Source organism: Lepisma saccharinum, chromosome 8, assembly GCF_977018435.1.
Source record: "Lepisma saccharinum chromosome 8, izLepSacc3.1, whole genome shotgun sequence".
NCBI lineage: Eukaryota > Metazoa > Arthropoda > Insecta > Zygentoma > Lepismatidae > Lepisma > Lepisma saccharinum.
The window spans coordinates 693,361-708,089 of NC_139236.1; the positions used below are offsets into that span (position 1 = coordinate 693,361).

Below are 14,729 nucleotides of genomic sequence, written 5' to 3' on the forward strand. Positions count from 1 at the left end.
TGGATGTATGAAGGCACACAGGCAATACGCCACAATAGTAGGCATCAACAAGATATCACAGGCAGTAATTTTTCCCCTTTATATACCAGAATGTCAAGTAAAGTGTAAAATATGGATAGAATCTTTGAAGAAAAGGGTACGAAATAGTTTCACTAGATATATCTCCATAATAGGTAAGATATGAAAAAAACTGTAAGAGTAAATTTTGTTCCTTTTTTATTCTAAACACATCATGTACCTATAAAAAAATTTCAGAACCACTATTAAAGGAGTTACGATGGATTTTCTTAGTTAGTGCATGAAGCGGTAGCCATCTTGGATTTATGACGTCACACAGGCCTTCAGCCACAATTGCGGGTAAAACACTTGGTAGTATATGATTATGTACCACACTAGCAACGTATTGCCGGTAGTCATATATTCCCTTCATTCAAAAACCCATGGACTATAGATATATTGACATATGCCACTGGACTACTACACATATTAACAATACAGGATATTGGAAAAGTGTATGACTTTTAATGTTAGATGGGTAAAAGAGGATGTGCAAGGTAGGCACATGAAATTAAAGAGAACAACAACATGTGTGTTGTCAACGTTACAAATTCTTACAGTCGTTAGCACATCCCGCTGCGACGCCAAGGGTCCCGGGTTCGAATTCCGCTCGGGCTTGGTTGTTTGTGAATGTCCATTCATCAATTTAATCATTGTATCACTCATCCCCATCTTCGCAAATTAGCCAAGAGGCACAAAACGCAAAGTAAAATAAACTAAATCAATCAATCAATCAAATCAAATCTTACAGTTTAGCATTATGTGGCTATGTTCTCTCTCTGTATTTGCTTACTGGAGAAGGGTATCGATACATCATTAAATAAATGACACTCACAAGAAGGTTGTAAAGTTCAATAGTAAAAGATAAATTTGCACATTACATATAAATGACATTTAGCACAAACATTGCCATCTCAACTTGGAATCAAGAAGCGGCTACAGAATTGTAGTCTGCTTCTCCTCTATGACTGCCTTGAAAGGGTGAGGTCTAACGACTATCGCATCGGGTGATTCCGTTGTGGGTATTTTGGCGTTACATGGAATTCTGAATATGAACTTTTGCAGCAACACCGTTAAGAAAATGAACATGAACATTCTTCCTATATTGTCTCCCAAACATCGTCTTCGACCTGTGAAGAGAAAATGAGAATTGCATAAATGAAAATTACCCGCTGTGTGAAGCTACGTTCTGCACCCGAGATGGCATATGGAAAGATGTTGAGGTGGGGTCCCATATTTTCATAATCTTTGTCATTTGTGGAGGTAATCTGCTCCAGGCTCCTGACCCCTCCCTTTCGAAGGTTTTCACCAGGCACTCACTTTTTAGAAACTGATAAGCTGTAAGAATTGCCACCTAAAAATTTATATACACTGAGTCTCCCTCTTAGCAGTCAGAGGACCCACCGATTGGACTACTTCAGCAGCCTCTACCTCCGCGAATTGTTTACATACACCAAATGTGTAAGAACTGGACTTACGATCAGTAAGTACGGACCGGTTACTAAGGTGATTCGAATGAGGGCAAGCATTAACCTACTCTGACTGTCCTTTTTGTCTATGTATTAATTGATTCAGAGCAGCAGGAGCTACGCACAAGTTCAGTTTAGGTAAGAAGGAATTTCTAAATAAAGACAAAATTTTGGAAGAAAAGATAGGGTGGTGATGATTTCTACGTATCTTGGATACCCACACTCACAGTACGTGACTTCTCTGCCTGGTAAGATGTTAATGATGTTTTATATTCACAGACAACTTCATGTATGGGGAATGATGGGAGGTGCCCCTTATTTTCAGAAGAATTTTACGATTTGTCACAACTTTCCAACGGTAACTTAATTGAGCCTTATTTCCACATTAAATAATCTAAAGTTGCTGACCAAGTTTACTTTCTGGTTGTGTGTTCCATCATTTTAGTTTAGTTCTTCGTTTGAGAAAGACCATGATATAGGGTAGAAACGTTACGTTTAAATTGTTTCTGATTTTTAATAAACTGCCTTGGTCAGCAACTTTAGTTTATAACTTTTCAATGCAATATTTTTTCTTCAAAATTACATTAGTTCACAAGAAATGTACGTAGGGGGCAATGTCGGGTAAATAGGAACGCTACTACAAAACTGAAAGGTCCTACAAAAAATGAAAAATTTCTTTCGGGCTATCTACCAGGTGAGATTTTGCAAGCTTTAGAGAGCTAACGTCACTCTACTCTGATGAACTCTAATCTCGAAAGATTGGTAAGCTTCCCAGATCTCACCTGACCTGACCAATAACCCGAGAGAACCTTCTCATCATTCGTCACTCACCAGGAAGGCTTACTTCCTGTTTGGTACAATTACTCACCTCCACCATAGGTGAACATGTATTCATGGGAGATGACACGTCCGTCTTCCAGAAATCTCTCTGGTCGGAAGTTTTCGGGGTCTTTCCAGTAGTCCTTGTCCATGTGGGCGGCGTATAGGTTTACCCAAATGCATGATCCCTGCAGAAAAAAAAATATGTGCAATCCAAGCTGAACAACCCGTCATCACCAAACAACAAAATTCAACCGAGTTCTCAGAACGTTTCTGTTTGTCGATAAGATCAATAAGTATGGACCGTGATTTTTCACAAATGTTGTAACACCAAAAAATGGTATATCTGAAGTGATATGATCTGAATACATTTTACATGGAATCGAAATGAACACAAGTTACGAATTGGGTTTCTTTTTCGCGAATATCACAATTTGTTCAACATTTGTATTTTAACATTTAATACCAAAAAAAAAAAGTATATAAAGTGCACGTTTTCCAAACTTTTATATCTCCAATAATTCGGCCAGCTGCAAAAAGCCACATGTAAATGGATGTTTACCAATGGATTTTTTTCCTAACGTTTTGCATCACCAACCAATGCGACTGGGTTTTGACGGACATCGATTGGATATCTACCGTCACACGGGAGCCGTCGCATTGATGGTTTTCGTACGAGATACCTTTTAATACACGAGTATATAGTAAATGCAACTCCAACCAGAGTTTCTTACCTTTGGAAGAGTATAGCCATTAAATTCAAAATCCTCCACTACTGCTCGTGGAATTATTGGAACAACACATGCCAGCCTTTGAATTTCGTGGATTGTAGCCACAGTGTAGGGCAATCTGAAATGGAAAAGTTAAATCGTCAATAAATTGTCTCTAAGAAACATCTATACACTCTCTTTTGAGATTTTGAATATGATTTTGTTATGAAAGGGTAAGCATGTTGTCATCTAAAATAATCAAGATTGACAAAAACTTTATGTATCTCTTGTACAGTGTCTCTCAAAAGTTTTGGACAACGACATTTTAAACTAGGCAACCCAATTTACACAAGGCATTCGTGGGTTGCGTGTAGAGTTAGGCTCAATTTCAGGGTTGCCACATGCACAATAGATATTTATAAAATACGCGAAAGAAATAAAAACAAGTATTATTGTATAAAATTATTAAAAATATCACTATTATATCGCAAGTGACAAAATTATTTCTCAAAGAAAAAAAATGGTTTTCTAGTATTTCATCGCTGATGAGTCTACAGAAAGGAAAAGAGATGAGAGGAAACGAGAGGTGACAAAGGACAGGAGAAAGAGAAAGCGAAAGGATAAGAGGAAAAGTAGAGGACAGAAGAAAGAGAGGATAGACGAGGAGAGGAGATGTAGTGAGGAGAATGGAAAAAGATTCTAGGAGAGATGAGGAAAATGGAGCAAAGAAGAGAAAAGAGAAGGTAAAAGAGATGAGAGAAGAGGAGACGAGAAGAGGGGAGTGGAGAGTAGACTAAAGGAGAGAAAAAGAGAAGAACGAAAAGAAGAGAAGAAGAGTGCAATGGAGTCGGAAACCAAAGACAGGAAAGAAGATATGAGGAGTGGAGATGAGTGGGATAAGATGCGAGAAAAGTAGGGAAGGCGATATGAGATAAAAGCAGAGCAGAAGGAGGGGAGAGAAAAAGGAAAAGGAGAAAAGAAGATTAGAAGGGACTGAAGAGAAGAGGTAGTTGCAGAAAATATCGTCTCAGCGTCAAGAATTGATGCATTGGTCAAATTATCGACATGAAATATTCAACAACATTTTGAAATGTATTGGAGAATGTATTAGATCGGTGCGAAATGCCTTTTGACTTAATTCAGAGCAAGGTAAAATCTTCCACGTAAGATCTTTGATTTTACCTGCGATTATACCACTAAAACATGAATGTAATTCGCCAAGTCGTACTACCTTCGTTTTCTTTGTTACAAACAAGTATTGTTTGCACATTACATGTAGGAGGAGAGTTGCATCTACATTTTACATTGATCAGCTCCTTGTACTCACTTCCAGGAGCGATAGCTTGTAGGGTAGTGTTTACAGTTCAGGACTGTCGAACTGATGGCCGTAGGTTCAATCCCTTCTGGTGGCAGAAAATTTTCGTAAGTTTTAGAACTATCCCATTGTGTTCATTGTCTACGCCGTGTGAAACGGAATGGTTCAGTTTGGAATTAACGATGGGGGATGGGAAATATTAAATTACAAAATCTCCATTTCAACGAACCCAGAAGTGGACAAAAATTGGATAATTCTTATAAATATTAAAATTACATTCATGTTTTTAGTGGTATAATCGCAGGTAAAATCAAAGATCTTACATGGAAGATTTTACCTTGCTCTGAATTAAGTCAAAAGGCATTTCGCACCGATCTAATACATTCTCCAATACATTTCAAAATGTTGTTGAATATTTCATGTCGATAATTTGATAATGCATAAATTCTTGACGCTGAGACGATATTTTCTGCAACTACCTCTTCTCTTCAGTCCCTTCTGTTCTTCTCTTCTCCTTCTCCTTCTTCTCTCCCCTCCTTCTGTTCTGCTTTTATCTCATATCGCCTTCCCTACTTTTCTCGCATCTTATATCCTTCCCACTCATCTCCACTCCTCGTATCTCCTCTCCTGCCTTAGATTTCCGACTCCACTGCACTCTTCTCCTCTTCTTTTCGTTCTTCTCTTTTTCTCTCCTTTCCTCTACACTCCACTCTTCTCTCATCTCGTTTTCCTTCTCATTTCTCTTCTCTGCTCCATTTTCTTCATCTCTCCTAGAATCGTTTTCCATTCTCCTCACTACATCTCCTCTCCTCGTCTATCCTCTCTTTCTTCTGTCCTCTACTTTTCCTCTTCTCCTTTCGCTTTCTCTCTCTCCTGTTCTTTGTCACCTCTCGTTTCCTCTCACCTCCTTTCCTTTCTGTAGACTCATCAGCGATAAAATACTAGAAAACATATTATTTTTCTTTCAGAAATAATTTTGTCACTTGCCATATAATAGTGATATTTTTAATACTTTTATACACTAATACTTGTTTTTATTTCTTTCGCGTATTTTATGAATATTTATTGTGCAGTTGGCAACCCTGAAATTGAGCCTAACTCTACACGCAACCCACCATCGCCTTGTGTAAATTTGGTTGCCTAGTTTAAAATGTCGTTGTCCTAAAACTTTTGAGAGACACTGTACATAACATGGGTTATCATTACAAGTGTTCGTGAACAAATAAGGCATTCGTTTATGTCAATCCGAAAACTTTGGTTTAAAATTGAAGATTCATGTAGTAACAGAATTTCACTAATACACAGATTGACATAATCGGGCGCATTAGTAGTCCATGAACCAGGACCTCAAATTTAGGCGATCGGTACCACTCGAGGGGGGGGGGACGGGTTCTCACATTATTTTTTCTGCAAGTTCTAGATGCCTGTAGCTGGAAAATGTGTGATAGCATGTCATAACTCTTTGCTTCTTATCTAATATTATTGAATTAGTAACAATAGCCGAAAAATAATGGTTTTTCATATTTTTTATAAATAGCATTTATCTCAATATTTGAATAAATAAATTTAATTTCAACAGACTTATTAAATTAAATATTACCGGGTATCGAACCTGGGACCCCTTGACTACAAGGCGATGACGATACCACTGCACCATCAGGGAGGCAGTTTCTAATGCAGTTGCAAGCTAGTAGATTTAATACACTTTGAGGTGTTGGCTGCCACTACACCCAGTACTTTACCAGCTGCTCTGCTCCATTGTGATTTTTTCAATGTCCACCTTCTCCCACTTGGACTAGGTGTACTTGGATCATTCAGAAGACATCTCTGGTTTATAGCGGCTTGATAATCGCACGTTAAACACGTTTCTTGAGACAGTTCCTCCAAGGTGCAAGTTGATAAATGTCTATCTCACCCTTCTTTGCCATGTCATTCACATAATGTACGGAAGATTTTGGAGCGTACAGTAAGCACGAGAACTACAATTGGCCAATTACTTTTTCATTGAGATCCCTTTGATCTCCGAGGCTGCGAACATATTTCCTGTGTTTGTCTGTTGTCAGGAAGGATTTTCAATGCACTTACTTTTACTTTTCTTGCAAATGCATAGGGAGACTTATCAGATCTCAACAAACATTTTAATAAGAATTGAAACTATTTTCCTAATGCCAAGGACCATCATGGATATTTTGGTACTATATTTTAGAAACAATTTAACAATGATTCATTCATGAAATCTCAAACACATAATACACACATCTGTGTCATGTTAGCCTCTCATTAGCAGTGGCAGTATTCACCAACAAATTACAATTTTATTGTTCTATCGATCAAGCCAGGCATGAATATTGCTTCAAGAAACACATTACATTTTCTGCAGATTGTGGAGATGTCAAGTGTGTAATATTGAAAGGCACTCTCTTATTTAACTTTCAATATCTGGACAAGAAGAAATGTGTCTATATTAATATAGTTGTATTTCACACATTTGAAACTCTTTTACAAATTTTCTTGTAGTTTAATTTTAAAAACATATTTTAATATAATTTAATAATGAAGTATTATTAGAAAATACAGTGAGTCACATAATTATTCGGACACACAGTAAATTTCTAACGTTTAAGAGCGGGAAGGGAGTGAAATCTGTGTACAGCGCTGAAGTTGATTTTCGTTTAAAAAATGTCATGTTTAGCACAAAATTGGACGATAAAAAGTTAAAAAACGAACATCAGCAACAATATAACGAAGGATGAATCCCTACTGTTGCAAAAATAGTGCCACAAAATTATTCGGACACATAGTAAATGTTAACGTAAGTTTGCAATACAGTGACAATTTCGATTTACGGATTGATTGATGTATGTATACTCTGTTCATATATATTAACTCTGGTGGTTTCCTGTAGGTTTCTATAGCAATTACGATCGCGTTTTGTTTAACAAAGTTGTGATTTAAGAACATTTTCTATCTAGAAATGGGGCGAAGAGGAAAGGAAAGTTCATGTGAACAACGACAGTTAGTTATATGGCACCACGCTAAGGGTAAAACTTACCATGCAATTGCCTCAATGTTGAAAATGAAAAAAATACAGTTGCAGATATTATTAAGCGATTTAAAGATGAAGACAGGATCGAGTCCCACGGTCATACAGGGAGACCAATAATTTTTTCCCCCACAGATGAGAGAGTAATCGTGAGGAAAATTAAAAAAAAAAGAACATGAGTGCTCCAATGGTGTGTGCTGAGGTAGCTGAGGAGTGTGGAAAGCATAGTCATCCTGAAACTATACGAAGAGTGAAGCTAGGAGAAAGCCCTTTGTAAGTAAGCCAAACAGGACAAAAAGACTGGTGTTCGCAAAGGAACACTTAGGAAAGGATCAGACATGGTGGAATCGGGTAATTTTCACTGACGAGAGTAAATTCAATATTTGTGAGTCAGATGGGAGGGTAACAGTGTGGCGTAAACCAAATGAGGAGCTCCGAGGGAAAAATTTGCAAGCAACAGTGAAGCACGGGGGTGGTCACGTAATGATTTGGGGCTGCATGTCGGCCCAAGGCGTTGGTAAATTGGCTTTGATCGAACAGACAATGGACAGGTACCGTTACCTTGACATTCTGAAGTCAAATCTAAAGACTAGTGCTGAAATGATGAGCATTCTTTGTAACTTTATGTTTTATCAAGATAATGATCCGAAGCACACTTCCCGCGTAGTACAAGAATGGTTATTGTAAAACTATCCAAAAATGCTCCATCCTCCACCGCAGTCTCCAGACTTGAACGTCATTGAGCACCTCTGGTGTAAGTTGAAAAAAGAAGTGAGGAAAACACCTATAACCTCGAAGGCAGACCTCAAGGAGAGATTCAACATGAATGGGCCAACATATCGGCAGTGTACACCAGAAAATTGGTAGAAAGTATGCCAAATCGTTTATCCGAGGTGTTAAAAATGAAAGGGGTGCCTACCAGATACTGACATTTCTGTTCGTTGCTTTTCAAGCTTATTTTCCTGTTTCTCCTTCCGTGTGTCCGAATAATTTTGTTTAACCCACAAAAAATGTTTGTTTTGTTTAATGAAAATATTTTACTAATATATTATATTAAACATAATTGAAGATAATTAACAGTGTCCTCATATTGTGTTTTGTTTGTTAAATAAATATTAAACCTTTATCATCGTATTATATCACGACTACGTCAGTAAATATTTAGAAATCTTATCTGTCCGAATAATTATGTGACTCACCGTAAGTTATTGCATATACCTTTTTCCGAAATGATATTTATAAATTTTCTTTGATGCTTAATTGTAATTTTGTGACTTGGCACAACACCGAATTAAAGATTAAAGAATTCAACTTTGCAGATCTTCATTGTTATGAAAATATCAAATTTTAGTACCGCTTTAAAATTAAAAGGAATTTGTATAAGGGTACAAAAGATTTTTCCATATTTGTTCAAAGAATAGTATTAAAGCATTAATTGCTGAGATATCCATCAACTATGTCTTCAAAAAGAAGGAAATAAATTAATTGATTCTTCTCATTGTTACCTGCGTTTGGGAAACGTCAGATTAACAGTTTTAGAAATAGGAGACAATGTTTACACACACATACACACACACACACACAAAACGAGAAGTGGTTGACAATCTCGAATATAATTGATAAAGATGTTCTCTAGGGGAAATCAGCCAGGTCAGTTTCTGAGCTGATACGTATCAGCCACATCCCTGAAAATTTCCCATTAATATACTTATCGAAATTTAGGATACTAATTTAAACATGAGGTCTCTCATATTTATTACTTCCTTTGAAACGATCTTGTACATATTTTTTCTCAAAATCATTTATACAAAGCTGAAAACATGTAACGTGAAAGGTTCAAGAACTAGAAATTGTGAGACTTGTTATAATCATCAAATTTTGGATAAATAAACTTACATTTATTATTTAAACACCTTTAGAATCTTTCAAATGGCTGAAAATTTGAAAATTTGGATTAGTTTTATTCTGCCGATTCGAGAACGAGGATACAATTTGTGCACACTCTTTGTTTGAATAAATAACTTACTTAAAATAACATCTATGGCAAGCCATTTACATTCTCTCAGATGTTTTTTTTACAATTGTTCCCTATGTATGGATAAATGAAGAGCCATTTCATCATTTCAGAAAAAAATAATTAAGAAAATTCAACTCCTACGTTAGTTGAGTCTTTTGTATCCCTTTATGCCAGCAAATCCTGTAAAACGTAAGTGAGACACCCATTTTCTACATATGATATATGTAGAACACATGTTATAGAGTACACTGGGTTTCCCTGAAATTCTCAGATATCATGTTTCGATCTAAACACAATTTAATTGCTTCATTTATGTGAATTGATGAAGTTGGAATATAATTTATGCAGCCAAGGCCCATTTGTACAATTATAGTTATTACGGTAGTGGTATAGTTTAGTACCTTCTAGGCCATCTCTTGGCTAGGCCCTAATTTCTCGCCTAAATCTTGTGACACGATTCAAAATTTACGATTATTTTTTACAAGATTGCAATAAGTTGGCTAATTATACGCCAAGATATCTGAATATTTGACAAATATATAACCCCTTTGTTCAAGCTTCAGCAACCTGACCTTATAATCCTACTGTACAAGCTTAAACAACCTCACCATATAACCCTTCTGTACAAGCCTTAGCAACGTGACATAATACCACTTATGTACCAGCATGAGCACCCTGACTTTATTACCCTTCTCAACAAGCTTCAGCAACCTCACCTTCTAACCCTTGAGTACAAGCTCTACCAACCTGACCTCATAACCTTTCTGTACAAGCTTCAGTAAATTGACCCTATAACCATTGTGTACGAGCTTGAGCAACCTAACCTTATAACTCTTGAGTACAAGCTTCAGTAAGCTGACCTTATATAACCCTTGTGTACAAGCTTTAGCAACCTGACCTTATAACCTTTCTGTACAAACTTCAGCAACCTGACCATATAACCTTTGTGTAAAAGCTACAGCAATCTGACCTTATAACCCTTCAGTACAAGCTTCAGCAACCTGACCTTATATAACCCTTGTGTACAAGCTTCAGCAACCTGACCTTATATAACCCATGTGTACAAACTTCAGCAATCTGACCTAATAACCCTTCTGAACAAGCTTCATAACCTGACATTATAACCCTTCTGTACAAGCTTTAGCAACCTGACCATATAAACCTTCAGTACAAGCTTCAGCAACCTGATCTTATAACACTCCTGTACAAGCTTTAGCAACCTGAGCTTATAACCCTTCAGTACAAACTTCAGCAAACTGACCATATAACCCTTCACTACAAGCAACCTGACCATATAGCCCTTCTATACAAGCTTTAGCAACCTGACCTTATAACACTTCAGTACCAGCTTCAGCAACCTCACCTTATAAACCTCGTCTACAAGCTTTAGGAACAGTACATTATATCCCTTGTGTACAAGCTTAAACAGCCTGACTTCATAACCCTGCTGGACAAGTTTGAGCAAAATGACCGAATAAACCTTTTGTACAAGCTTTACCAACCTGACATTTTTACCCTTCTGAACCGGTTTCAGAAACCTGACCTTATAACCCTTATGTACAATTTTCTGCAACCTCACCTTGCAACCCCTCTGTAAAAGCTTCAGCAACCTGACCTTATAACCCTTTTGCACAAGCTTTAGCAACCTAACCTTATAAACATTCCATATAAGCTTTAGTTGACCGACGTTATAACACCTGTGTGCAAGCTTCAGCAACCTGACCCAATAACCCTTCTGTAAAAGCTTTAACAATCTGTCCTGATAAAAATTCCATACAAGTTTTATCAAGCTGACCTAATAAAACTTCCGTACAAGCTTTAGCAACCTGACCTTACAACCCTTTTGTACGAGCTTCAGCAACATGACCATATATCCCTTCTGGACAAGCTTAAGCAACCTCACCTTATAACCCTTGTGTACAAGCTCTAGCAACCGGACCTTACGACCTTTCTGTACAAGCTTCACCAAGCAAACCCTATAAACCTTGTGCAAAAGCTTCAGCATACTTACCTTATAAACCTTCAGTACAAGCTTCAGCAACCTGACCCTATAAAACTTGTGTAACAGTTTTAACAACCTGACCTTATAACCCTTCAGTAAAAACTTCAGCAACCTGACCTTATAACCTTCCCACGTAGGCTTTAGCAACCTGACCTTATAACCCTTCAGTACAAGCTTCAGCAAAGTGATCTTATAACCCTTCTGTACAAGCTTTACCAACTTGACCTTATTACCCTTCTGAACAACTTTCAAAATCCTGGCCTTATAACCAATATTCAGAAGCTTGAGCAACCTGACCTTATTAACCTTCAATACAAGCCTCAGCAACCTGACCTCATAAGCTTTCAGTACAAACTTTAGCAACTTGGCCTAATAACCCTTATGTACAGTGTCTCTCAAAAGTTTTAGGACAACAACATTTTAAAATAGGCAACCCAATTTACACAAGGTGTTGGTGGGTTGCGTGTAGAGTTAGGCTTGATTTCAGGGTTGCCACATGCACAATAAATATTTATAAAATACGCGAAAGAAATAAAAACAAGTATTAGTGTATAAAAGTATTAAAAATATCACTATTATATCGCAACTGACAAAATTCTTTCTGATAGAAAAATAATAGGTTTTCTAGTATTTTATCGCTGATGAGTCTACGGAAAGGAAAAGAGGTGAGAGAAAACGAAAGGTGAGAGAAAACGAAAGGTGACAAAGGAGAGGAGAAAGAGAAAGCGAAAGGAGAAGAGGAAAATGGAGCAAAGAAGAGAGAAGAGGAGACGAGAAGAGGGGAGTGGAGAGTAAAGTAAAGGAGAGAAAAAGAGAAGAACGAAAAGAAGAGGAGAAGAGGGGAGTGGAGAGTAAAGTAAAGGAGAGAAAAAGAGAAGAACGAAAAGAAGAGGAGAAGAGTGCAGTGGAGTCGGAAATGTCGGACAGAAGAGGATATACGAGGAGTGGAGATGAGTGGGATGGAGATAAGATGCGAGAAAGGTAGGGAAGGCGATATGAGATAAAAGCAGAGCGAGCAGAAGGAGGGGAGAGGAGACGGAGAAGAGAAGAACAGAAAGGACTGAAGAGAAGAGGTAGTTACAGAAAATATCGTCTCAGCGTCAAGAATTGATGCAGTGGTCAATTTATCGACATGAAACTTTCAATAACTTTTTGAAATGTATTGGAGAATGTATTAGATCGGTGCGAAATGCCTTTTGGCTTAGTTCAGAGCAAGGTAAAATCTTCCACGTAAGATCTTTGATTTTACTTGCGATTATACCACTAAAAACATGAATGTAATTTGAATATTTATAACAATTATCCAATTTCTGTGCATATTTCGTTTCGTTGAAATGGAGATTTTGTAATTTAATATTTCTCCTCCCCCCTTCGTTAATTCCAAACTGAATCATTCCGTTTCACACGGCGTAGACAATGAACACAATGGGATAGGTCTAAAACTTAAGAAAATTTTCTGACACCGGAAGGGTTTGAACCTACGACCATCAGATTGACAGTCCTGAACGGTAAACACTACCCTACAAGCTTTCGCTCCTGAAGGTAAGTAGAAGGAGCTGACCAATGTGAAATGTAGATGCAACTCTCCTCCTACATATAGTGTGCAAAGAATACTTGCTTGTAACAGAGAAAACGAAGGTAGTACGACTCGGCGAAAACATTTAATGGAGAATTGCACATGATGAAAACTTTACATTCGATATTTGCGGAGGTATCCTTGCATTGAACTCGAGTAGGAAAGGGGGTAAAATTAGTAGCTATGTCCGGAATTGCCACAAACATCAATAGTTATTTCATTATTATTTGTCAATGTCTTTAAAGCAGTACACAATTATCGTTAGAGTATCATAATTCACGATCTTATACATGAAAATATCCCTTTGAATGTGTGTCAATTCATTTATTTGTTTATTTTTTTATAAATTCCATATGCAGAACAATGTAGCCACTATACTCTGCTATTACAAATAATGTTACCATGCTCTCCACACCTAGTATGGAGGATCGAACCTGCGACCGCTAGCAGCCCAATCGAGAACTCTAACCACTACACCACGCCCTTACCTTCGATTGAAACAACAATTCTAAAGTATTCTGTCCCTCCAATATTGTAAATGTCGTTGGGTACATGTAGTTGAACTTTTACTTTAATTTTGAATTGCTTTCTTGTAATTTTGAATTGCTTTCTTGTAGTATAGCAGATATCTTCGAGAAATAATTTTCGAAGTGATGAAGAAAAACGAGAATATTGGTAGTTGCGAAAATGCGAATTATTTCTTCTAACTTATTATTGTGATTAGACATTATTAATGGAAAATATGTAGAGGCTTGAACATTGCAGGACGATATTCTTTTCCTGTGATACTGCAACAGACGAAATGCTTGTTTACTGACGCAAGTGCCGTGTTCAGAACAGTCTTATGAAATGTAGTTGCTGTTGCGTAAGGAAACACGAAATAATTACACCGTTTGCGAACTACCAAATCTGCGCAACGTAAGGCGTAAACAGGCATACAATTTTATTCATAAAATCACTTCACATTTGACAGTATTAATCAAGAGAGACTCGTGGGACACTGTGTTAAGGTGCAGGAGTAAATCCTTCTTATTTTTCTTCCTGGAAGAACAACAATTTTTAAAGTAGAGCAACAGTCGTTCTGCTCTTTTTTATTTCTTTTAAATTCTACCACATTCCTTTAATTGGGTTAAAAATAAATAATAATATTGCTTGCATTTCTGTCATTGACGTAGACCAGGCCCATACGCAGGATTTCTTTGAGGGAGGGGCCAGACCAATATATATATATATATATATATATATATATATATATGTGTGTGTGTGAGAGTGGGGCTGTTGCGCAAAGGATTATTATTATTATATAAGAGAGAGAGAGAGAGAGAGATATAGATATTACAAAATAGTTCAAATAGTGCGAGCGCCATTGAAAAGTCATTATAATTCTATGTTTAGAAAATAATATATTTATGAATTAAATGTTGCGTACTAGGAATTATTATTACAATAAAGATCATGTCTAATTGAGTTAAGTAATTGAGTTAAGAAAATGCAATAATAAAGAGACATTCAAGCATCACAACTGCAGTTCGAAAAAGTCAGGGCAGGGATTGAAAGTAACGCACTGTCCTGACTAAATCGCTGAATCGGACCTCTAGTAGGCTTGCATCAATGATTATAAAACTAAAACTACCCAATATTGCAGCCTGAAGACTTTTGCGCAAGAAACAGATTCATTTATGTAAGAACAAAATTGAAATTTTGACACATTTCTAAAATCG

At 37.0% G+C, this 14,729-nt stretch overlaps 1 protein-coding gene across 1 annotated transcript in view; it reads right to left on the reverse strand.

The window, feature by feature from the left end:
- Nucleotides 1-993: 993 nt before the first annotated feature.
- Nucleotides 994-14,729, reverse strand: part of LOC145991334 (cytochrome P450 2U1-like) — a 31,654-nt gene continuing 17,918 nt past the window's right edge. Inside the window, exons 2-4 of the mRNA XM_083127335.1 lie at nucleotides 3,080-3,194; nucleotides 2,395-2,533; nucleotides 994-1,187 (exon numbers count right to left, since the gene is read on the reverse strand). Of these exons, the coding sequence (XP_082983461.1) occupies nucleotides 994-1,187; nucleotides 2,395-2,533; nucleotides 3,080-3,194 (448 nt within the window). The remainder of the gene's footprint in view (nucleotides 1,188-2,394; nucleotides 2,534-3,079; nucleotides 3,195-14,729) is intronic.